The 25,593-nt window shown below is 44.7% G+C and overlaps 1 protein-coding gene across 1 annotated transcript; it reads right to left on the minus strand.

Moving 5' to 3' along the window:
• Positions 1-980: 980 nt before the first annotated feature.
• Positions 981-24,626, minus strand: LOC135989294 (uncharacterized). The gene is given in 9 exon segments (XM_065636070.1): positions 981-1,666; positions 2,564-2,679; positions 3,220-3,620; positions 7,180-7,222; positions 7,225-7,360; positions 15,908-15,989; positions 16,864-17,056; positions 18,303-18,522; positions 24,501-24,626. Coding segments are annotated over 9 exon segments (1,341 nt in total). The 3' UTR covers positions 981-1,642.
• Between the last annotated feature and the right edge of the window lie 967 nt (positions 24,627-25,593).

Here is a 25,593-nt window from a genome sequence, read left to right on the forward strand (position 1 = left end):
CTCCTAGTTTCTATAAGCCAGATTCTCTTTAGGCTATATTGGGCCAAAACTTTGAGTAATTCTATAGATTATGTTAAAATATTAGCAATACAAATGAGAGAAGAACCAGACTCAATCATAGCTTTAAAGTTTAATTACTAAAATGGGTATAAGTCAACGAATATTTATACTAGTCTTGCAAAAATAACCTAGCATCAGGAATAGGGGATGGAGAGAGGTTCTATTCCCAAGCACTCGGTACTGACAACAGGGCTTGTACCTCGGCATGGTACAGAGGAGCAAACAACCCAGCTTGACTACTGCAAGGGATACAGCTGCATTCCTGTTGTTCTTTGTGCAGACTGATGTGCTTTGCTTTTCAATGTATTTCCAGTGGATACATATAGTGGTCCAGTTCCAGGATGGGCTTGCATATAAAAATACTTTCTTACTAGTTTTAGCCAGCTGAGTGGAGCTGTTGAGATGCAGTGACCATGAATACCATCATTATAATTCCACAGTCACATCACTTGGTGGATGGAGGATTTGCTTCTGTTGAATGAAGCATCCGTGGATTTTTAAAATTGCTCTTTTAAGATCAAGTGCTGCTGTCAGTCACATGTTATAGGTCCCAGCAAGCCAGTGAAAATTCTCTAGGCTAGCACAGTCTTTCAAATGCAGAAAAGTGTTTCAGTCATTAATGATGAAACATTAGTATAGCAAGAACAGGCACTTATTATGAATAGTTTAAGACAGAGACAAGTAAGACAACTAGTTATTTACCTGGCAAGCTGGAATCTGCTGCCCCAGTAAACTGTAGACACAGATGGCAGGACAGAGTAAAAAGAGATCTGAGAAATTCATGGTAACAAGTATGTAAACAGACACTAACGGGAAGATGCAGGGTTCCCAACCACAGTCAGCATAGGTATCGAGGCAGTATGACTGGATCATAAGGAAGCACAGATAGCAGCCAGACTGGTCTCTCCCTAAAAAGCATCTCCTCCTGCCACTACTAGATGCAGTGTCTGGACTATTCTCTCGACCCTGATGGGGCATTTTCTGTGTTGGGCTCAAAGGGTTACATTAATAGTAAATAGGGTTACATCAGGCTGGTGACCAGTTACCAGTGGGGTTCCCCAGAGCTCAATTTTAGGGTCACTGCTCTTTAATGTTTTTATAAATGATCTGGACACAAGAATCAAATGTACATTAAGTAAGTTTGCCAAAGATACTAAACTAGCTGTGGACTCCTTGGAGGGTAAAGAGGCCTTATGGAGAGATCTGGATAGACTAGAGAGCTGGGCAATCATGTCCTTATGAAATTTAAGGAGAGCGAGTCCTGAATTCTCCACTTGAGATGGGGTAATTCTGGTGCTCATCTCCTCTCTCTGGCGACCAGCAACAGGACACAAAGAAATGGAATGAAGCTGCATCGGGGGAGATTCAGCTTGGACATTAGGAAAAGATTCTTCACTGAGAGGTTGGTTGGTCACTGGAACAGGCTCCAAGGGACGTGGTCACGGTACCAAGCCTGGCAGAGTTCAAGGAGCATCTGGATGACACTTTCAGTCATACGGTTTAGTTTTATGTAGTTCCCCGAGGAGCAAGGAGTTGGACTCAATCCTTATGGGTCCATTCCAGCTTGAGATATTCTATAGTTCTATGATTCTATGAATGGATGATCCTGAAATTAAAATTAAAATATGACATTTATATCCTTGGACTTTGGATTTGCTCTGATTTGAAATAGACATAGCAGGAGAAGTCTATTACTTGTAATAGCCCAGGATATCTCTTTTCCACAGATGCCATATAAAATGGATTTCCCAGACGTTCAATGACCTACTTAGCCATAGATTTCTTTCACTCTGTTTCACCAAAAGTAGCATTTGTCAGAAAACTCTAATACATTGAAATTAAAATGCTGCAGAACTTATGTTAGTTTTGCTAGATTTCTTTTTTTTGTTGTTTTTCACACGGTCCTTCCAGGCCACAGATTTGGACCTATTTACTCAAGCAGGGTCTCTTGTCTCTAGGGGCACAAACTTTCAGCATCGTTGGTGAACACACTATCTGTTGTCTCTCCTGACTTTCAGGAGCTTTGGCACAAAACAAAAACAAAGGTTGGGTTTTCCCAGGGGACAGACATTCTCTTTTGAACAGCTTTTCTCATCTCTCTGAAACTGTACCCTTTGACCTGCCAGGGAAGTTGCTGAATCAAATCTGGAAGGGACTTTAATGAAATATGTAGGGGCCCAGTGACTGGGAAGGGATGGCAGACCACTACAGATACTGACAGAAAGCAGCTGAGCAGCATCATTTGGTAAACCAAAACCCATGCTCAGATCAAGATTATAAAGGAATCTGGTGGAGGGTTTCTGGGATGAGGCTGGAGTTTCAGCTGATAATCAAATGATTTCCCACTCTGGAGTCTGAAGGAAAAAAAAACTGCACTCTCAGCCTTTGCTTCATAATACGACAGAAGAAAATCTACAGTACTTCTCTCCCTGCTCTTTACAGCTCAGTGACCCAGACAGCAAATCCTTTAATGCAGTTGCTCTGTTCCTCAGACTCTACTAACCTCAAAGACATCTTTGAGCTTCAAACGATTCTTAGTTATCTCTGGTTGAAAGCCCACAGTCCAGGAATCATCATCAGCATCTCCTTGGATAAAGTTTTTCCAACAGTGAGTATAGTCTGGAGAAACAGAAGCAAGATGGCTAACCTGAGTTTATTCAGATACCAGACAAGCTCAGGAAACAAGACTTTTTAACCTCTTCCTCATGCCAATGACACAGAGGCAGCTTGGCCATGGACAGCTGTATGCTGTTCACTCCATATTTGGAACCAATGCCATCCTCTCTGGGCATTTCTTTTCTCCCTCTTATCAGTGAGGGGCCTTTCAGCCAGCCTTATCCCAGCAGCTGCATTTAGTCCTCTAGGATAAAGGAGAAGCACCATATCTCCCACTCCCTCAGGATTGAAAGAAAGATAGTGTCTCTAAACAAAGGAGATTTTTCATTCAGGTCTGGTTGCTAAAAGTCCTGTCCCCATCCCCCTGCAATATTTGAACTTTTTTTTTTGGATGTGACACTCAGTCACTGCATGGTGATGGATGTGCCCCCAAAGAAGATGGGCAGGACACAGGGCACAGAAGCAAGTCCATATCAGTTTCACCTATACACAAAATTCACCAGCTCACCCCTTCCCAGTCCCACAAAGCACAGGAAATCTTGCCTTTAATTTCCATGACAGCAATGGTTACTTTCTCCGAGCTCACAAGCTTCTTCAGACCCTGTCGGACTCCTAAACATTGTATTTTATAAAGCCGTGCTACATATATGTCTATGTTCACATTTGAGTGCTTTTCTAAGAAATTCAGTATTTTACAGCAGCAGTTTGCACAGGGACTCCAGGACAAGTACCAGGTGATGGAACAGTTGACATAATTTTTGGATCTTCTCATCTTAAAGATCTTCTCCAAGAAGTACACTTCAGCATGGTAACGATTCTTTCTGACCCAGTGTATCCAAGGTCTGCCAGTATCACCCCACTGCAGTTTGCATAGTAGGTATGTGTCACGTGGAAATTCGCGGGGATCAAAATTATCCTTTAATGCCCTTTTAGATATATACATACTGAAACAGAAAAGAAACTTCAAGGAATCACGGGTTATAACTTTGTTTTCAGTAGTTCTCCAGTACACAAAAAAGGGGGAGGGTGGAGGAAATGAGAGAACTGAAAAGGGCAAAATATGAGAGAGCAATGCAAGGAAAATGGGGAGGTAGGCACCACAGCAGGATAACAGAACCAAATGCTGAACCACCCAATCTCCCTTTGTTTGCAGCTGCATGCGGAACTTTCACCTCCTCACCTCTCCCTATGGCTGTCCTCTTCTTCATCAGCTTATTTCTAAAAGCTTTCTATATCTTTTTACGTCAGACATTTTTTCCAGGGCTCCTGCGTAGCCCTTTTCAATGTAGTGAGCCATTGCAAATTTTTTAAAAACTAAAAAAAGAGAGAAAATAAAATCACTGATAAATTATTAAGCTGAGAGTTTCTCCTTATTTTCATAAGGATTAGAACAGTCAGCACAGTTCTACATGAGAGAAGGAAAAAGAAGTGCTCTATACAAAAAGATGCATCTCCCAAGAAAGACATATTCTGACAGTCCATCTATTAGATCCAGATCTATTCGGTACAGAAGAGACCTCTAAATATTGTCAGTTAAGTACCTATACAAAGACTGCTGGTGATGGTCATGAATGTATCCTTTATATCAGTAATTATCAATGATACATAAATAATATATGAAGTTACCACTAGCATTTTGAAGCCTTTATACAATTGCTTTATATAGAAACTTGTATGAGAATGCACTTCAGGTACATATTTTTCCACATCAGAGTAATCCAGAATAAATCTAGTAGACAACGTTACACTCTTAAGTGAAACAATAAACCTGTAGATTGTTTTATAGACTAGTACCCACCAATAACAAAAAACAACACTGTCTGAACTGAAGATAAATAAAACCTTGCAGATCAAGCAACTGTCACATATTCTCTAGCTATAGGAGTCATCACCTATGTAAAAAAGCATCTCATTTATCTGAGTCAGTTAGAAGGCTTTGTCTTTTGACCCTGTCTCCTTCCTCATCCCAGCCTCCTACACATTGAAATACATATGTACATAAGCCCATTTATAAACTACAGAGTGTATCTCTGTTTATTTTCTCCGTGTAAACTCTGTGTATATAAACCACAGAAACTATGCATGCAGATTTCTTTATCAGACTTTCTATCGAATTTATGCAAATGTAGTAAATGTTGAATTCTGGCACAGGAATAACTTTTTTATTATTATTATTACGCTTAATTCCTTTAGTATGTTTAAAAAACCCCTAAACAAAGCAAAACAAGCAACAACCAAACAAAAGCCAGAGAAATAGAAGTGAAGCACACACTTAATTTTTTTTTCTCATTTGACATGCTAACAAAGATGTATTTTTTGTATTTCTATTACGTTATTTGGAAGTTAGTGCCTTTAGCTTAGATTTCTTTATAACTTGATGATTAGGGAACATATATCTGTATAAGTGTGTAATACATGCATAATATACATAATGTGTGTGTGTGTGTGTGTGTGTGTGTGTGTGTTTGTGTACACATGGAATATAGTAGCAGTGGTTGAAATTCACCAATGAAAATACATTGAACTCCCAATACTCAAGACAAATCTGTTCATTTAATTCTTACAGAAAATATCTTTAAGACTGTGGAAAGCAGTGTTACAATAGATTACAGAGATCTGGTTTGTTAAAAGGTATCTGTAGGTGTTGCAATCTGATTATAGCATACAGATAAGTTAAAATTTCCAGGTCTTACTTAAACTGATCTTAAGCACCCCCTTGCCTGTGTCTTGACCATAAAATATTGAGGTTTGGATAAGCTATTGCAGTGGGTGTCCTGTGCATATTTTCAAGGACATAAAGCCATTTCTTTAGAACAATCTTGCAATACACTAATCTTCAAGATATAGCCGTGTTAAAGATGTGTTAAGCTGAGTGCAATTTATTGTGTAATCAACTTAATGCACTATAAACAGAAGTCTGGATTCTTATAAATATCTACTACAGATATAACTTGCTATTTTTTAAATAATGGATTAATACAAATTTAAACAGCTCTAACAGAAGGACATAAACTTAAAAAAACATGATAAAACTTTCCCACACTATAGAATATATAAAGAATCCCAGCACCTCCTCCATTTTCTCCCCAAAGCAGATAAGAAAATACTTTTAAAAAGTTGTGAGTTTAAAGATAAATTGCCCAAAACCATGCAATCTCTTCAATTATTTGTTTTTACAGCTATCATAGATAGTCCTTGCTGTTCAGCATTGTTTTGTATGATACACATATACACATGGTGCTTAATTTAAAAAAAATCAAACACTTAATAGCTGGTTCCTTAATACAAATATGAGAGAAAATTAAGAGTTAGGAAATAATAATTTTTAAAAGTCCTAAAACTTTTTCGATGTCTTTCTAAATCTTGTTCATCAATCTCATGAAAGTGAAGTTGTAACCCTTACAGAATTTAAGAGCTGCAGACAAATACACCAACTGTAAAGACTGAGTGTTTGACAGGTGAATTGTACCCAAAAACCTTTAGAGGTGCTGGGGAAGAAAATGGCAGAGGGATGACTGCCAACATAACTGTCTCCTAGTCTTTATTTTCTTTTCTATTAAAATGCAGCTGCTAAGCAAACATGAATTAAACCTTGAAAACATATTGACTGATTACAAATATCTTCTAAAATGTGTTATTTACACCTTTTCTATTGTCCCATCATCCATAACTTGAACAGGAATGCAATCAGTATATTTTAAAACGTACTAATTTTATGAAAACAGCTCCTAAAACTAATATCTCTCTTACTAAAACTTTATGTAATAAACTGCACCATTATAGATATTTAATAATTTTCCTTCCTTCCTTCTTCTAGCACCTTTTATTAGAAACTATTTAATATTATTCTTATTGCAAGATAATAATACTAATAATGACCATATCTAAAAATTAATGAGCATAGATGTTTCAAAGTTTCTTTAATCCGTGTTTTTCCTCCATTGCTAACACTTTGCACAGCTGATGCATTTTTTTACTGAACTTTGCGTTAAAACTTTTTTTCCCCCTGTATTGGACAGAAAGCGACTGACACTTCCTGTTTATTTTGTGGCACAACAGCCATTTCAAGACCTTGAAACAGTCGAACAGGGGAAGAGGCACTTTTGGATTCTCTTGCTACCCAGCACTGGGGTAAGCCAGCTCCTGCCTTACCCCTTCCCCAACACACTCCCATCTTTCAATCGTTTTTATCAGCACCCTTTGTTCCCCACCATTTTACGGCTCCAGTGACAGTTTTATGATGGTGGGAACTTCCTCAACAAGCTCAGACTTTGGCACGGCCCCTCACCCGCTGCAGTGACACTGGGGACCAGAGCTCCCACGCAGGTACACTGGCACCCGTATTGCCCTCACCCTTCCCCAAGCGAAGCAGAGACTTTGCACAGACAGAAAACACACTCCTGGGGCGACAAAGCAAGGGGTCCCCTTGGGCTGGAGCAACAACAGCATAGAGCTGAAGCTGGGTTGTTTTGGGGGGGGCGGTCAGCAATTTTTTTTTTTTACCCTCTCAGCTTTTTCTCGTGCATGGCCTCTCTCCGTGAACTCCGTGAATACTGCTTTTTTCCTTTGGTGCTGTCCTCCTTTCTGTTCCTGTGCCAGCAGACAGGAGCTCTGTGTGCTGCTGGTGACGCAGCAACGCAGGGTGATGTAGGAGCAAAAGGAAAAAAAAACGGTTTGATCGTGGCTGCTACCACATGACATGTCTCAACAAGCCTGCCCTTTGCAGCACACTTTCCTCACTTCTTAGCTGGGAAGTGAGGGCTGATGTATGTTTCCAGTTAAAAACATAATAACTGGACAGTCGCTTTGAAGTCTGCTCATAAGTTTCAAAGGCATGGTAATGCTTCGTTGGCAGAAAAATACGATTTATTCTTCTGTGCAGGAAATTTCCTGCCAGTGGTGCAGCTGTTCTGTGTGGCTCACAGGCCTTTCCTCCCAAGCACCCAAAGCCTGGCTGTGTGGAAAGCACAGTGCTTCGGCCTCAGGCACCAAGAGATCTTTCCATGCTGTCGGAGCTTTCTCAAGGATGAAGTGCTCATAAATCCCTCTGATAAAATACTTAACTCACAAGGCATCTGCAAAGCTTACTCACCTTTCCTGCCAAACCCAGAAGGTGGAGAACTCCCCTATGAAGGAAGAGAGGGGATGGTGCATTGGGAGCCTTGCAGAAAAAATGGCATTCAAAGAGCTGGTGATCTTGAACAGGCCATGTCTGTTCTCTTGGGCCTAAACACAGTTTAGGGATGGAGAAGCCTGTATGTTACTAATGTAATCTGTAATTTATATACACAGGTCTGTGCTGTCCCAGGCTGCAAGTGCAACGTGGCCTTCAGGCCCTGCCATGCTGCACAAACCCCTGAGCTGCAGAATAAACTCAGCTGGTAGATTGTAACAGAGGAGTCTGCAGGCAGCTCCCACTTAGCACCAGCAGCCTGTCCCTGCCATTATCTGCAGGAAGTTCCAACATCCTTTAGGAACAGAATTGTGCTCCTGTAAGAAAATATATAAGAGTTCAGATGACCAAAAAGGAGGAGCTTCCCTTCATGGACTGTGTAATAAATTTCAACTCCAATTAACTTAAACAATTAAGGTTTTATTGCCAAATAGAAGCAGGCTGCAATAAGCAAAGACAGCGCTGAGCAGCACCCCTTAATAGTGGCAGTGGCGCGCAACACGTGGCGGGTTCTTTCAGTTTTTATATCCTCCGGCCATCCCTCCTGCGCATGTGTCTTCTGTTGCTAGGTGGTCGTGGTTGTGACTTTGCAATAACCTTGACATGCCTCTCCCGCCAAACGACCCACCCCCCTTAGTTTTAAAACAACTTTCCATACTGCTCATTAAGCACAAACAAATAACAAAACATTCCAACAAAGAGACTTTAATGAACAAATTCCTTGTATTTTATCACAGACTGGCTCTGTGCAGCATGCCATAGGGAAATCCATTCGGGGTCTGTCCAATGCTGCATGAACATGAGGTGCCCAGCATCAGAAAGGATGTAAGATTTACTTGCTGTCTATATTCCTTTTGTTATTCTGTCTTATTAAAACAGCTGTTTTATTTAGCCATTTGTTGTCAGGCCTTTCTTCCTGACATCCAGTAAGTACCCTGCACCATCTCTCTTGCACGTAAGTGATCCTGGCCAGGCCACTGAGATGCACACATCATGGTGCTAAGTATATGGATGAGACAGTGCAAGGGGGTAGAATCAATTTATTTTGAGATTTGTAAAATAAAATCAGAGTCTTCTTCCTTAAGGTCTTTCTGAGTTTTATTATACTAATTTCCTATGGAGACACTTAAGAAAGATCCTCTCAAATCCCTCAGAGTTGCTACTGTTCACCTAACCGCTATGCTAGAAGAACGCAATGCAGCTCAGCAGCTTTGCCAGCCCTCTTCTGAAAATATGGCCAAGGCAAAACTAGCAAGACACAATCTTAAAGTGACACCAAAGAGCAGCTACAATTACCAGTCACTCAGGAGCTCATATTCTGCTTGCAGATTAACCACACTGTGGATGCAGAGAGCTTAGCTGGCTCCATGCAAAGTCTGGCTTGGTTCATTAGCTGAGGCAGAGTACTGTCTACTCAGGTCTGGAAACATTACAAATCTTTTCACAGGACACCAATCCTAAGCTAAAAAGGACCAGATGTGTCTAGAGAGAGTGCTGCAGAGACTCTGCAGACATGTTCCTGAGACTAGGAGTCCTGGGGAGCAGGGGGCAATGACAACCAAGTGACTCCTCATAGACCCATGAAGAGACCAGCTCTGCCTCAAGGTGAGCTATGCCATACTCAGTGTGCCAGCAGCACTCTGTGGTCCGGAAGGGTAGGTGATCTCAGGCTCAACTCTGCTTGGATGCACAGAGCTAGCTTTGGCCTTGTACAGTGACAGAGCTATCTGGCAGTCCGGGAACCAGCCTTGTCTTTTTTTTCCATTACACAGGATATCCTGAAACTCCATGAGTTGACAGTATGAGGATTTTGGTTTCCATTTTTCTTTTTAGAGAGTACCTGAAGAAAATTGCTAAGCCCTGTCTCTTCAGAGGGACAAAAAACTTCAGTGATTTCAGGGCTGATGCTGGAGCTAGTGCCAGATGTTGACACCAGCTTGTCAAACTCTCTTGGCTTAAGTGCATGACCAGTGTGTTCATTTTGGCATGGTCGTTTGTGCGTGCATTGTAAGTGTCTGTGGCAACACTGCAACTTTCTGAAAGCTGAAAAGGATCACAGATACTACTATAAAAGGTCTGTTAGGAATGCATATGTGGGAGGTATTAAATATGCTACTTCTGTCTTAAAAAAAACCAAAACAAAACAAAACAAAACAACATAACAAAAAACCACACACCACAAATGGAAGTTTGTGGTGGAAATTCATGAAGCTCAAGTTTGTGATAAACTCACTTACCTGTGACTGAAAAACTTAATTACTAAGGAATAGGCCTCTTTGGAGATTTCAAATTGAGACATGGAACACTTTTAAGATAAGATGGTGACAGCCTGTAATGGACTGAGTAGAGATTTGATGGGAAAGCTTCCTGCAGGATAATGCACAATATGCATTTGTTTACATGATCCATTCCAGCAATCATGCTCTGACAGCAATAAACATCACCTGAGATGAAATCAAGAGATAAGATGGTATTTTCCTAAAATGCAGCAGCTCTTTTCACTAGAAGGTGCCTGTCAACACCTTCCTCCAAAGATGTAAGCAGTATGTGACAGGCTGCCCCTAAGCAATGCCTGTGTCTCTTTTCCAGAAGCCGTTTCCCATATTACTTCACCTCTAGCTCCACAAACCACATTGCTTGTATCCGTGACCCCTGAAAGCCTATAGTGGATAGAGACACACCCATTGCAACAGCTATAATTTCTTTAATCTGTGATTCTCGGTCACAATACTCTCCATCATGCATCAACATTACTGAATGACACAGGGGTATAAAACTATTATAACATAGCTTGAGATACAAGAACATAGCATTTCCTAGGTCAGGTTTTTTTTCAGTCTTCCAGAGACTGCTTTTCCTGCTCTAGGCTCCATCATCTCCTGTATACTCCAACAGAAACACAGCACGCTGATCTGGATTTCCCACAGCTTGGGGGAAGAGATGTTTTTGCTCTGCAGTGACAGCTCCACACCCTGTTGTCAAGCCACAGGTTAACCTTCTCTGAGTGAGCTGGCAATGAAAGGCTGGATGTGGAGGGCTTCCAGCTTCCAGACACCCAGGCCTTGACTGCCTCCTCCTGCTGCTGCAGTGTCCTAGGACTGGATGAAAATGACAAGCTGCACTGCTGAGATAACATTAGCTCTCTCACTGCAGAGTGGGTATGCTTTACTTAAGGCCATATCCTGGGATCACGATTGCTCTCAGAAACAGCCAGTCCCTTCCTGGAAAGCTGCCCCAACATCTACTCTGTGCAACAGGAGTGCATCCTTGCAACGCACAACATGAGACATGCTGGGTACCACCTGGAGCACCAGCTTCACACATGCAGGCTGTATGCTGGCACAAAATCACAGCTGGGGGTGGTCAGCAGAGCTCTGACAGAATGTGTCTGTGGGCCCACACCTGAGCGAGAGCAAATCTGCAGCACCTACAGCTGACCAACAGCACTGCCTGGGTCTAGCATTAATGGTCAGGGGTCTGCTGAGTAATTAATAAGTATTATTAATTACGGGGATCTGACAGGGTTATAGAGGAAGCAGGTTAGATAACTAAATCTAGACACTCGATGAAGAAAAGAAGAAAACTGATTACTTTGACTGATGTATCCACAGTCACTTTGCGTTTTGAGTACTCTGGACGTGTTTGTTATTTCAGTGAAAGATTGGATACCGTGATGAAAAACATGTTATGAGATCATCAGCAGGTAGGTAACTCAACCAGGAATACAAAATACCTTGTTCTGACAGCTCAGTCATGGGATATATGAGTCATAATCTTTTATTAATAGTTCCATTTATCTCATTCAATATGCTGCTCTTTATTACTCAACAAAATAGAAAGCATAACATAACTGCATTTTTGTGATTTATTTTCCCCTTTCAAAAGCTTGCAAAATATCAGGGAATATTACCTATGCACATATTGGATGTTTGTCCCCCAACAGCTGGCCCTTTCTGTCCCTCATGTCTATTTGGGATCTTGTTGAGAAGCCTTTATCACCTCCCAGAGTTGAATAGGATAGGAGAATCTGTACAAGCCAGGACCTTTATAGGAAAAAATTGTCTCCAAAACCAGTGTATCACAAAACTACAGTGCTCCCTAGCACATCTCTCTATAGCTTCTTGGATGCTGTTGACATTTGCTGTCAGGTTCTGGAGTCTTTTCTTACATCTGAGTGCTTCTAGCCTCAGACCTGCATCACAGCCACTCATGTGATGTTATATATTTGTCCACGCCCCTGGGACAAAGAATAAGAGGGACAATTCAGAGCTCAAAAAACAAGATGTCAATAAATACCCCAGGAAAATTACTGATCCCTGTTATTGAGCTTGTTTACTTGTTTTATAAGGCATGTTCTGCCCTAATGATTTTCAAAGAGTTTGAAACGGATGATAATAGGGGTGGACAGCAAAATAGCTTCTGTTTTGAAAGCTAGTGTTTGAAGAAAGAAAAAGGGAATGGGAAAAGTCTGCTTGAGCAGTGCAATAGCATAAAGGATTTCCCTCACTCCTTCAAGGAGATCTCTTTTTTCTGCATTATCCATGTGCCATCTGGATGTTTCTCTCCTCACTGCCAAGAGGCTGCCCTGGAGGGTGACACTGCCCTTCAATTACTCCACCTCAATTAGCTGGTCAAGGAAACTCTTCCCATAAATAGGGATGATGAGTCAGACAGAGGCAAAGAAAGCTAGGCTGGGATACAACACATCTATGTACAAGCTCTGGTTGTCCGTTTGCAAGGACCTTCCATTACCAGAGTAATTTCTTGAAAACATTTGGAGTAACAGAAGCCCGCCTGCCCCTCAGCACTACCCAGCTTCCCCCATGCCATCCCAGAGGCAGCACGCAGCTGCCTACACCCCCTGCCAGCACTGTGGTTCAACTGTAATGTCTGCAGGCTTCTTCTCAGACACAAATACCCAAGTGTCGCAGAGGCAGTGTAGCTGGGCAGTGGAATTTGTCTCTGATCTCTGTCCCCAAGTCAGCCTTGTGTCCATCTACTCTCTTGAATCTGTGTATCTCCAGAAGGAAAATGCAAGCTGCAGCAGTGAGTAGTAGATGAGTAAAAGGAGAGATGGGGATAAGTAGGTTCTCCAAAGGCGTGGTGGCTGTGCAGAGAGTGATAGGGCCAAGGGTTTTGGCAAAAGCCCATGGCAAGGGAAAAAAATCCCATTTCAGGTGAAATCTACTGTGAGATAGGGAACGAGGAAAATTTCATTTTCTCCTCTCTGGCCCCAGGCTGCCCTGGGTCTTTAGCCTCAAAAAGATACAACATGAGGCAGGACAGCTTTATCTTCAAGCAACAGATTGAGTCTATACTGGCGTTTTGTAGTGGTGCCTAAAGGAGAAGGAACAGGGTGAGCTGTGAAATGGGCTCAAGTCCAAATCCCAAAACAACAGTCATAGTTGCATTATTGGGCTTGCATCATATATTTACAGATGTTTTAAAGCAGAATAGCTCCATATGACAGCACAAATTATTCATAGGGCTGCAGCAGGACTGTCCCTGGCTGTTTCTTTTTGCTGTTCTCTTGCCAGTTACCACCCTTGCAGTTCTGTTACTGAGAAGGACAGGATGAATGGTCTTCTCCATAGATTTTTTAACATTTAAATCTAATGCAGTCAATTCTGCAAGAGGTAGTAAAAGAGCTTGGGGAGCAGCCCTGCAAAGGAACAGATGGATTTTGGCCAAAAATATCCAGGCATGCCAGTAAACAAAATGGAAACCTGCAATGTGATATGAAACAAGGCATCACAAACTTGGGAAATTCCATTTTCCCAGAAATACCTTTCCTAACAGACTTTAGCCAAGCTTGAAGATAGCTGGCCAGAAATCAGCAATTCTGTTTCCTGAAAAGCGTCACACTGATGAGATGTTTTTATTCTGACTCACAACACAAACAGGGTCCCTCCTTCCCTCCCAGTCTCACTGGCTTCTCACCCACATACTGTGTTGTCCTCTGAAACAGCTGATAGCCTGTGGCATGCAGCTGGGATGCCACAGATCCAGGTTTAAAAAGTGGTAATGAACCTGAGTCTCACTGAGGAGTGGCTATCCAATTAATCTCCTTTTCAACCTGGAGGCCTGGAGAACTCTTCCTCCCCTTGCACCCCTCAAAAAAACAAACAAAAAATCTTATGATTCTCTGCAAGCAATCTTTCCCTATGAAAGCCAAACAATCCTGGCCAGCTCAGCTTTTATTTATGCATGCACTGCTGTCTCTCCAAGGCAGAAACCAACTCTGCAGAAACAGATTGTCCTTAACTGAAGAGAGCAAAACTAGGACTAAGCACACAAGGGTGGGATTTATGTCCTGACAGCTTCATTTTCAGAAGGCTGAGGCTTTACTTTTCGCAGTATTGGACTCTGCTGCTGTAGCCAGTACAGCTCCTACCTTTTCTTTTCCTGCTGTTCGCCACCCTTACTGTCTGTCACTGCCACTGGAGCAAGAGCACACTGTTCCCTGAGGTGAGCCTCTGAGTTTTAAATAAGGGGTGAGCACTGTCAAAGCCAAAGGGACTGCTGAGCTGGTCCATGGCTCACTGAAAATAGTACGGATATTCAACATGACAGTGTGGGAAAGTCCTTCTGCCCTCAACAGTGAATGGCCATGAACTCCTAAATCTCACTGTGCTACAGCCACAGAACCTTTACTTTGTTGGTGTAATGGATAATCTTATCTCCTCCAGTCTAGGATCCTGTCATCTTTATCATCAGACAGGAAAAGATTACCTGTGAGGCTGTGTAGCAGCATACTACATGATAGGTGGATAGGGCTTTCTTCTAAGATACAACATGCTTTGACACAAAGAGTATCTGCACACACGCAAACATTGAAACACCTGGAAGCTGGAGGTTAGAAAACTATTGTTGCTTTGGCTTCTGTGGGCATTCAAAGAAGCCTGATGCAATCTGTCTGTGATTTAGGAGGCAGAGTTGAAAAGCAGATGAAGCTGACAGATTGATACCATCCCCTGCTTTGCTTGGAGAGATTACCACCATGCCAAAGAGACTGTCACAGCAGCATAGTTGGTAGAAAATTCTCAGCACTGATGTGCTTGACAGTGCCCTCAGTGTTGCCAATATCATGCATGCTGAGAGCACCTAACTATTCCCAAAATAAATGGGCAATAATGGAGGACCATAAAACAGAACCAGAGAATTCTCCCTCTCCATTAAAGGGAGAAAACCCAAACCAAACCAAACAAAACCGCACCAGAAACACAAACAAACAAAAAACCCCACAAACAAACAAAACAAGACAAAAAATTGGCATAGTGTCTGCATCCTTGTAGCTGATGGCAGCTACTATTGCAGTCATGTTGGTGCAAGCAAGGAGTGCATCAAAATCAACTCAATCAGCAGCTGTTTGTCTTCAATGAAAGTTTGCTTTGGTTACTGGCTAGACTGCTGCGTGTCACAAAGAAGTAAGGAACCAGAGCAAAGAGATACAGAGTCACAAAGGAAAAAAATATAGGGAGATGAGAACATGGAGAGCCATCTGGAGAGCAAAATGAACAAGAAAAAAATGCATGAGATAAATAAAAGCAAATAAGGGAGAAAACAAGAATAAGCAGAAAAACCCAAGGGAAGATCAAAGATGAGCCAGGCACTGGAGACTTCCCTGGAATGCCACACTTCCATCCTGTCTGTGCAAGGGGAAGAAAATGCTGGATACTCCATGCTACGTGGCTCAGTCCTCCCCTGCACGGAAAAGACAGACCAGAAGAGCATGACAAGTGGTGAAGAGGAAGGAAATCCTTCTCCTAGCTCAGCTGAAGCCTTTAATCTTTGCAAGCCTGGCTTCTGGCATATGCCCCAACCCTGCCAAGAACTCTTTATCGACAGCATCATCTTAAAGCAGGGGAAGTTCAGCCTCATAGCCTGCTTGATTCCCTCCAGGAGCTCAGGCCAGGTAACCTCATAGTTTACATTCTACAGATTAAGAACTTCAGAACCCATTTTAGTTGAAGGGCTCATTTGCACAAGAAAATTCCCCCAGTTGTGGCCTTTATCGTAAAGGTATCTGTCTAGAGGAAACTCTAGTGTGTAACTCACCTGCAGCACAGGTAGCAAAAATAGCACCCACAGAGAATTTGAATGGTCTGCAGCAAAGTCAGGAGTTGGTATCTGTGTCATGCTGAAAGAAACACAAGTAAAGAGCAGTGAGTCTCAGCCACTGCTGAGAACAGAACAGGTGAGTCAACACCTCTGCAAGATTTCTGTAGCACAATTAGTTTTTCCTTTGCAAAAAGACAGTTGCAGTCTGGCATGTCACCCTAGAAAGGATGCTAGTCCCTCCCTTTCTGTACAAACAAGCAAAGATATGCATTTTGCAGTGATTAAGCTAGGCCCACCTTGCAGCCAGTTAAGTTGATGCCAATGCAAATACCAGTTTATAGAGCTTGTGTTTCAGACTTGCTTCCAGGAAGAGAAATCATGGCCAAAACACAGGTGCAGGTGAGTGCTGCGAGCCTGAAGAAGAAAAGCCAAGGAGGGAGGAGCAGAAAGGCACAAGAACCATTGTGTGGGGGGAGGGAGGGGAAGCTGTGCTTTCAAGCTTTTCTTTTGGATGCAAAATGTGTAAATAGAATTCTCTGGCTTAATGTGCTGCCACTTCATATCTTGTTCAGGTTCACAACGCTGTCTGGGTGTTTTGTGAAAGTACCTGAAATTGTCGTCTCACAAATAGCCTTCAGGAGGCAATCCTGTTATGATTGAACAGGCAAACCAAGAGGAGAATAAAGGAAGAGAGCTCACACCACTAAATTCCCCAAGATTTTACTCATGTGACAGCGGTACACAATGCTATGAGAAAAAATGCACAGCATTTCCCCTTCTGAGGACGGGGACTTCTTCATCTGGATGATGTTTCCCTATTTGTCTCAGCTGCAGCTCAACTCTTGTTTTGAGGCCTGGAGAGAGTTCTTTGTGTGTTGGTAAGAGGGGCCCAAGTTTGTAAAAGACCTCTGCAGCTCAAACCTGTCTCACCCTATGTGTGGAGCAGGTATTACAGAAATCCGTGTTCATGGTGCCTTGCTGCAGACAAGAAGGACTCGTGGGCAACATATCGGTTGAAGGTCACATTGGGCATAGTGATCATGAAATGATTGAGTTTTCTATTCTTGGAGAACTTAGAAGGGTGGTCAGCAAAATAGCTACTTTGAAAATCCGAAGGGCAGACTTCGATCCGTTTAGGAGGCAATCCTGAAGGACAAAGGACTGCACCCTTAGTAAGTTTGCAGACAATACCAAGTTGGATGGGAGTGTTGATCTGCTGGAGGGTAGGAAGGCCATACAGAGCAATCTGGACCAGCTGGATCATTGGGCTGAGGCCAATAGTATGAGGTTCAACAAGGCCAAGTCATGCACTTGGGTCACAACAGCCCCAGGCAGCACTACAGGCTTGGGGAAGAGTGGCTGGAAAGCTGCCTGGCAGAAAAGGATCTGGGGATGTTGTCAGCTGGCTAAATATGAGCCTTTTGCCCAGGTGGCCAAAAGGTCAATAGCATCCTGGCTTGTATCAGGAATAGTGTGGCCAGCAGGACTAGAGAGGTGATCATGCCACTGTACTTGGCGCTGTTGAGGCCACACCTTGAATACTGTGTTCAGTTTTGGGCCCCTCATCATAAGAAAGACATTGAGGTACTAGAGAGAGTGCAGAGGAGGGTGACGAAGCTGGTGAGGGGTCTGGAGCACAAGTCTGATGAGGAGCGGCTGAGGGAACTGGGGCTGTTTAGCCTGGAGAAAAGGAGGCTGAGGGGAGACCTGATTGCTGTCTACAACTGCCTAAAAGGAGGTTGTGGCATGGAGGGTGTTGGTCTCTTGTCCCAAGTAGCAAGTGATAGGACAAGAGGAAATGGCCTCAAGTTGCTCCAGGGGAGGTTTAGATTGGATATCAGGAATAAAATCATCATGGAAAAGGTTGTCAGGCATTGGAACAGGCTGCCCAGGGAAGTGGTGGAGTCACCATCCCTGGAGGTGTTTAAAAGGCATTTAGATGAGGTTCTTAGGGACATGGTTTAGTACTAGAGTTAGGTTATGGTTGGACTTGATGATCCTGAGGGTCTCTTCCAACCAAAATGGTTCTATGATTCTATAGCAAGCAGGGGACAAGGAGCAATTTCTCAGTCACTGTGACAGGCAGTACTTTTCCTTCATGCAGCTGCCAGCTTGAGATCTCTTGGAGACTGTCTCTGGGAGATAGGAATGGTGGGAGGACAAACGTCCCCAGCGTATCTCAGCCCTGTGTCTCAAAAGGGGCTGTGGCATCCGGGGTGAGCCCGCTGTTACACCGAGCCCTCTCCATCCGCTTTCCCTCGGTATTACCTTGCCCTGCTCGGGAGAGGCAGCAGCGAGGGGGATAACCCACCCCGGCTGAACTCACTGCCTCTGCCTTGCCCAGTCCTGCTGCCCCCACGGGGGGGAGACCGCCACCTCCCCGTCCCCTCACCGGCTTCGCTTGCAGTCTGCGCCCACTTCACCTGCCGTATACTCGGCGGCGCTAAAAACGCCCTCGCCACCCCGGAGGCTTTGGGGGCGCTGGGACAGCCCGGAGGGCGGACAGCCCCCAGCACCGCCCCGGCTCGCCGAGCCGCCGCCGGCGGGAGCGGCAGAAGGACGGGGATGGGAGCCGGCCCCGCCGCGGCTGTCTGCTGCCCCTCGGTGGCCGCCTGAGAGCGAAGCAGCGGACAGCCGGGGAGATCCCCCTGCCCCAGCCCCTCGCGTTCGGCCCCGGTGCGACCTGATCCAGAAACCTGCCTTCCCAGGCCGAAGGATGCTCTGACTTCCTAAAAGGGACCTGTCGGCAAAACGCTGGCCTCGGGAACCTTCTCCACCCTTTCCACATCCCTGTGTCCCAGGACTGGCTCTCCCTCATATCAGGGCATAGTCACTGAGTCTAGGTGGTCGTCAAGCCGAAGGGTGGAACTGCAGACAGGGTTACACCTTCTTTTCAGGTGTGAGGTAGAGCTGACTACATGAAGCAGAAACACCTGTGGAGCTGCTTACTCGGGTCAATGCAGTTATTCGGACTAATGTGAAGTGAATCTCTGCTTGGACTGGCATTTCCACAGAGGTTTGAAGGGAGTTAAGCACTGCAGCGTGCCAGCCCAGGATGCCCCTATGCCTGGGCAGCAGCACAAGGCAGCAGCACACAAATGAAGTGCAACAGCTCCCTGCCACTGTGTTTCAGGACAGGGAGTGGCCAGCTTCCACACTGCCTTTCTGGGAAGGGGCATTTGTCCCAGCAATTCTGCTGTGGGAGAAGCTCTCTTAACAGGTGTGTGATCAACCCAAACAGCCTCCTGCCCTGCTCTGTGCAGCACCTATGGCTGGGGTACAGAAAGCAGCAGTGTCACACAGCCCGTATAGTCTTTCTGTAGAGTAAAACCAGCAGTCTGGGCAGAAGCCATTGTCAGCATGTGATCCTCAGGCCAGACCTTCACCTCTTCTGAGCCAAAGAAAGCAAGGTGTCAAAGACAAGTGAATCACCTGATGCTTGCTCCAAACACAGAAAAAAAAATCAAAACTCAGTGATGCCCAAGCCCATGTGAAACTGTCTGACTGTCATGGGACCAGAATCTATCCCTGCTGAGAAATTCTCCCAGTTACACAGAGGGAACAGAAATCAGCAGCTGGCCCACTGGGCTAATTCCCTCTTTTTTGGCCTTAACTTCAGGAGGTTGAAACAAGATGTTAATGTGTTTCATCATAAGGGAGGATTTAAAGTTAGGAAGAGGATGTTATATAGAACAGCCTGATTGTCAGCATTTTCTTTTCCTCCTGTTTCCTGGTGTCATAGCAGACTGCTGTTAGCAGGTTGCTGGCAGCCCTTGGCATTTCCATGACTGCATTACTCCTTGCTGTGGGAGACAGGTTCACGTGCTCCAAGCGGCTTTCTCAAGTCGCTGGGATGTCAGTATATGAACGACACATGCAAAGGACAGACATTGAATCCCAATGACCTGTATACACCTATTCTCTGGGTCTCAAATAATAGAAAGGGAGCGTAACCGGGGCTGGCTGTTATCACTGGGCTGTGCTGGGGAACATGGTGTTCAACAGCCTGCTCTGGCTGCAGGGCAAAGCTGCTGCTTTGTCCCATACTGGGTGCAGCCGGCGGACAGATCCGAGATCAGACCTCCAGCTGGGACCAGCACATAGTTTTGCAGAGCAGATGCATACTGATAGAAACTGAAATCTGCAGCAGTTTGTGTCAACGTGCTGTCCATGAACTGCAGTGGCTGAGGAGAGATGAAGTACATCTCGCTTGACTGTTTCTGCTGCAGATGTGGGCAAGTCTGGTGGGTGCAGTACATAAAGAGAGACAGCTGAGTTGTTGCCACATCAGACGGCCCTGATGGATCACAAGTCAACACCAGCATCTTTGCACCAAAGCCATGCAACCTTCTGCAAGGTTACTTTGCATCTGCAGCCACTTTGACACTATTATGAGGCTGTTTACAACTATAGTAAAACAACTTAGTCATGAGTGGGGTTAAGAGAAGTTATTCTCAGGCCTGTCTTAGCCCCGGAGTTTGCATGGAGGACACAACTAGGGTAAGAATGGGAAATTTTAGCAAGATGTTCCAAACACAGTCAAGGCTCCTTCTCCTCCTTTATAACTAAGCTGTGCTGGGGAAGAATTTTTATTTTGTCACAGCAGAGTCTGGGGGTCTGGAGTTCTTTCACTGTATGATTCTGTGGCTTTTTCTGACCTTGCAGCCTGGGAAGAGATGCAGTTAATAATACAGTCTCTTTGGTTCTTTCTCTTTGCTGCCCCAAAAGATGTGCTTTCAGAGCCTAATATGAGCTGGTTGTCCATGGACAATCTGAAGGAGATGACGTACAGATATTTTTTACCTTTATGCCACTAACTGATGTCGATTCTATATTCCCCTCCCCAGCCTCCACCATTCACTGGATTCAATTCCTAGGCAAATGACACCCAGTTAAAAAAGCTACAACACCTTCTCACTGTTCGTCTCTTCTTTGTCTCTTTTCTTTCCATTTTAGCTAAGTCGGCTGTCTAAATATCATTAGACAAAAGCAGGTAAATCTTTTTCTTCCGTCAGCCCCAGACAACATCCACTTGCAGATCCCATTCCACAGCCCTGGGCTTCACTGGCACTACCATTCACATGTAGAGCAGGTGTCAGCCAGGGAGCCTCACACTCTTATCACTTGCTAAACACTCCTGAATGCATGTGCAAGAGCCAGTCTTGAAGAAAAGGAGAGGGTGGACAGGTGGGGGTAAGAGCCAGGCAATATGGGGATCCCTGTCTCAACCCCTGACAGATATGAAAGATGAGCACTCTTTTCCCTAATCCTAGCCTTCCCTGTAATTAGACACTTGCCTCACAGATGATCTGCTCTTATGGGGACTTTCTGAGGCTTAAAAAAATCCAGATGGCACAGAATGGGCACAGTGACCTGCCTGCAAAGTATATGCTAACTTGGAAGAGCTCAGTTAGTGAAATGTATTGCAGATTGTGTGCCCACTTAGGACCTGCACAATTGTAATCATAGTCATCCACTTGGCACATAATCCTCATTAGTTCTGCTCTGATATGCATTAACAGTGGTAAAATACATGGGATGAGCCTCAGATGAGCGATGCGGAAGAAAGCAGGTGCTGCAGCGCACAGTGAACTCGGGAGAGCTTTCAACATGCACAGTGCCCTGCTCAGACTAGAGGCTCTGGCTATGGATTTTGCAGGGACTTTTCCCACTGACAGAACTGTAGGAAATAGTCCCCATCAGAATAGCAAAGATGAGCAATGAAGACTCAGGAGAGAAAAAAAGAAAAAAAGAAAAAAAGAAAAAAGGAATAAAGAAAAAAGAAAAAAAGAAAAAAGAAAAAGACCTGCTGTTTCATTTCAAAGTTCATAAGCGGTGTGTGTTGGGGGAACAAAAGGTAAACTGCCTGATGCACAGTATGCTTTTGGAGGAGAGAGTAGGAGGTGACTTATGTTTTGAGGCTACACGGGGCCTTGGTACACTGAGAAACACAGGATTTTCTATTCCTCTCTGGTGGTGGAAATGGCAGAAAGCATTTGAACACAGCTTTGTCTGTGCTGTTTGCTTTTAATAAGAAGATATTTAATGAGCCTGTAGGAACAACCACACTATGGTTAAAGGGAAGAGGAGAGAATTCAAACAGAGAGGATGCTTGGAAGCTTTTTGCTCAATATGCACAATCTCTCCATGTACCCCCAGGACTTTTCACAACCCTGGCTCCAAGCTGCGCTGCTTGAAATTCTTCCCTTTGGGAGACTATTCCATATTCCAGCTGATGGGCACTGGTAGGGAATGCTTCTTGAGATGAGTGCTTACAACTATAGCACTCCCGTATCATGTGCATGGCAGGCATAGATGAAACGTTGGTAAAGAAAGATCAAACCTCAGAAATTTGAGTTGGCTCGCTAACCTGTTTCTCACCTATTTTTTTGACTCTCAGCTTTCCTGCCTTTTCAGGGAGCCTCTTGGTTTTGTGCCATGGCTCCTCTGTCCTAGTCCGCCTCTGCTAACAAAGGGCCACATCATCCAGTAATTCTCAGGTGATTGAGTTTGTTAATGGGGGGGAGACGCTTTGTCCTTTTCTCGACCTGCTCCCCTAAAGAGTCAAGAGAAAGGAAAACTGTATTTTAATATGAATGAGGATCTAATTTTTGTTATTCTTTCTTGTCCGCCTTCCTTCCACAAACATGACATCTTGGGTCCAGACCATGGGCTGTGACCGCCCTACGGGGGGCAGGCTGTCCGGAGCCAAGTGCTGGGCGAGCGCTGGGGGCTGCAGGGCAGGAATGTTTTCACATGCCTAACTCAAGGAATGTTCAGTTTTTGTAAAAAATAAATAAATCAAAGGTGTCTGCTTGGGAGAAAAGCCAGATGAGGTCATATACTGTATATCAGGCTCAGCAGAATGCAAGGGAGGGACTTCTACCTGCCTCCCCTAACCACGCACATCCCTGACAGTGAATGATGGCTTCCAGGGAAATCTTTGAGGGTCATGGTTCCCTGTTCACTAATACCAAGCCTGTACCCTGCCGCCTCACTGAGTCCCATGGACATGAGCAGAATGACATAGTGACACTCAGTGATGCTTCACAAGTATTCACCAAAACACAGATGACTCGCGTTTGAGCTAGCTACAGGATGACAGAAGAGCACCTAATACATACATACAATCTGAGACAGTCTCTACTGCTATAACATTAACCTGCCGATGAAAATGAGTTTAGCAATGCTCTAAGGTAGGAAATCATAGCATTTCTGACCCAGTGGTATGAGCTCTGGAGCTGGATCAGCCAGCTACTGCTTCCACAGCTGTGTAAACTGGTGCGTTTGCATCACTTCAGTGAAAGGTTGAGTTCCAGCCCTCTGAAGGTGGTGAACCTACTGACACCAATTGGGGATCCCTTATAGGGGGAACTTGCTTAATAAAAACATCTTCCAGCCATGGTTCTGTCTCACCTGTGCTTAGGTCGAGTGGCCAAGACTGCTTTTAGACCTAAGCTTCTATTCTTGCTGCTGAAGGACTATGGAAAAGGCTTGTTAGGGCACACTTCAGCCCAGTGAGCGGCTACATTCATTTCCATATACTTAATCAGCCAAATTTGTGCTTACTCACCCGTCTAATGCTCCACAGTATTAGGCACATAATGAACTGAGAATTGCAAAAGCTAGGGCTGGCCACAGCACGAAGGGAGAGTTGAACACAACCTTGGGTCAAAAACCAAATTGTTGCTGCTATTTGGTCCTGTTGGGAAGAACAGGACTAGATCAGATCTGAACTGTGTTGCTGTTCCAGCTGAGAACAGCTCCAAAAAAAATCCATGAGCCATGAGTGGATATTTCCATCTGCTCTATGATTCATTCCCGACAGGTATTTTTAAAAGCATATCAGCTGTAGACATTCATGGGTAGTACATCCATTTCGCAGGCTAATGGTGCCACAAGGCAGATGTCTCAGACCTAGCACCCTGAGGAGCCTCTCAAACATCCACATAGTGCTTCCCATAACATCCTCTGTGCCAGTATGACTTCTGGATTTACCTTCCCAAGATGTTTTTATGTATATCACTTATTTGGGGGGAAATAACTGGATTTCTTTTCCTAAATAAATTCTGACTTTAGACGGTATGGTTTTATACATTCACACAAGTCTTGTTTCCCTGCCAAAGACATTTTACAAGATATGTTTGGTCACCTGATTAGAGTTATGGTTGGGGAGAGGGAGGAGATTATCCTCACTGGAAATGGATATATAGAAAAGAGATTTGGTGGTTAAAGGATAAAAACAAAGGGAATAATTCCACAAAGATAGGTGGAAAGAGGAAATCAAAACAGGAACAAAGACAGGAGAAAAAAAAAAAGGGAGAAAAACGACAGGAGAAATAAAATCAGTTCCACACACGCTGCAAAGCAGGTCTGTCTCTAGGAGGTATTCTGATCTATACGTGAAAACTGATCTACACATGAAAATTGCAAACTATGAGCGGTTCTGCTGCGTTTCCAAATACACACACACGCGATTCCCCGAGGGAAGACTTGCTGGCAGACACCCTCCGCTGCGGGTGTCCGTCGCAAGCCGTGTCCCCTCCGAAGACTCGGAGGTTCCCGCAGCCTGTCAGCCGGCCGGCAGTACCCTCGGGAGCTCTCCGGCGCCGGGCGGCGTGTCTCCAGCCGGGTGCCCTTGCCAATAGGGCAGGGTATCGGTACAGAAAATAATTTCGGCTGTCACGCACTGTGGGGGCACCCCTTGAGCTGTCATTGCCGAGAGACAACCCAACACGTGGGCTTTGGTTTGTAGATACAGCCCCTCCGCTTCCTATCCCCCCCCGCAACTCTGTATTTTTCTCCGTCTTTACAACGGGCCGGTTTTGGTGAACTCGGAGAGTCCCCGCGGGGAGCACGCGTGTCCCGGGGCAGCCCGGTCCGCGGGGGACCGTGGGGACCGGCGGCTCTTGCTCCCACAATGGGCAGCACGATGGCTTCACGTCTGTGGGGAATCCCTTTCCGCGTGTGCATCAGCGGGGCTGAGAGCAACAAGCAAGTGAAACCCCCAGCCCGCGGCTGCAAGGATCGGGGGGAGGTTGGCCCCCGGGGCGGTGGGCAGACCATCAGCTGGCACCGCTTGTTTCGGGGCGAGAAGTGGGCTCTAGCTCTTTATTTCATCTCTCTCGCCCGATTATAATCACTTTCTCTCGCGTTCCTAATGGTCTCTCCGTCTGGATCCTATCCGGATTCTAACCGAGAAACGACATTACTGTTAATTACGAGGTGATCAAAGGTGGGCCCGACAAGGACCCCTCCAGGCGAGCAGCGCCTTGTGGCGGTAGGCTCAGGGTACCAGCTGGGGCTCGTTTCACATCATGACTCAAGAGGGGAGGAGGAAATATATGGAAGTCAAGGGAGAGCCGTTTCTGTCATCTCCAATAGATTTTTGCTAGTGCAACGGGTTGGTAGCTACTCCTCGGCTTTAGTATACAGGTAGGTGCTTGTGTCCTGTTTCCTTGCCCTAGGGGAATTTACCTGATGTGTCACGTGCCCTTATTTGTACTTCTTCCAGGTGTTTTTCCGGGTTTTATAACTCCTGGGCTGTGAGATCCTCCCCGTAAGCTATTAATTCCCTTAAAGGAAGCAGTGATAGTTGGAGAGAGGGGTAGAAAGAGTTTATCTTCCTCAAGCAGATTGCAGACCCTGGCTTCAAGTCCTCAAAGTCCATAAGGCTCTCTTAT

This window comes from Caloenas nicobarica, chromosome 1 (assembly GCF_036013445.1).
Source record: "Caloenas nicobarica isolate bCalNic1 chromosome 1, bCalNic1.hap1, whole genome shotgun sequence".
NCBI lineage: Eukaryota > Metazoa > Chordata > Aves > Columbiformes > Columbidae > Caloenas > Caloenas nicobarica.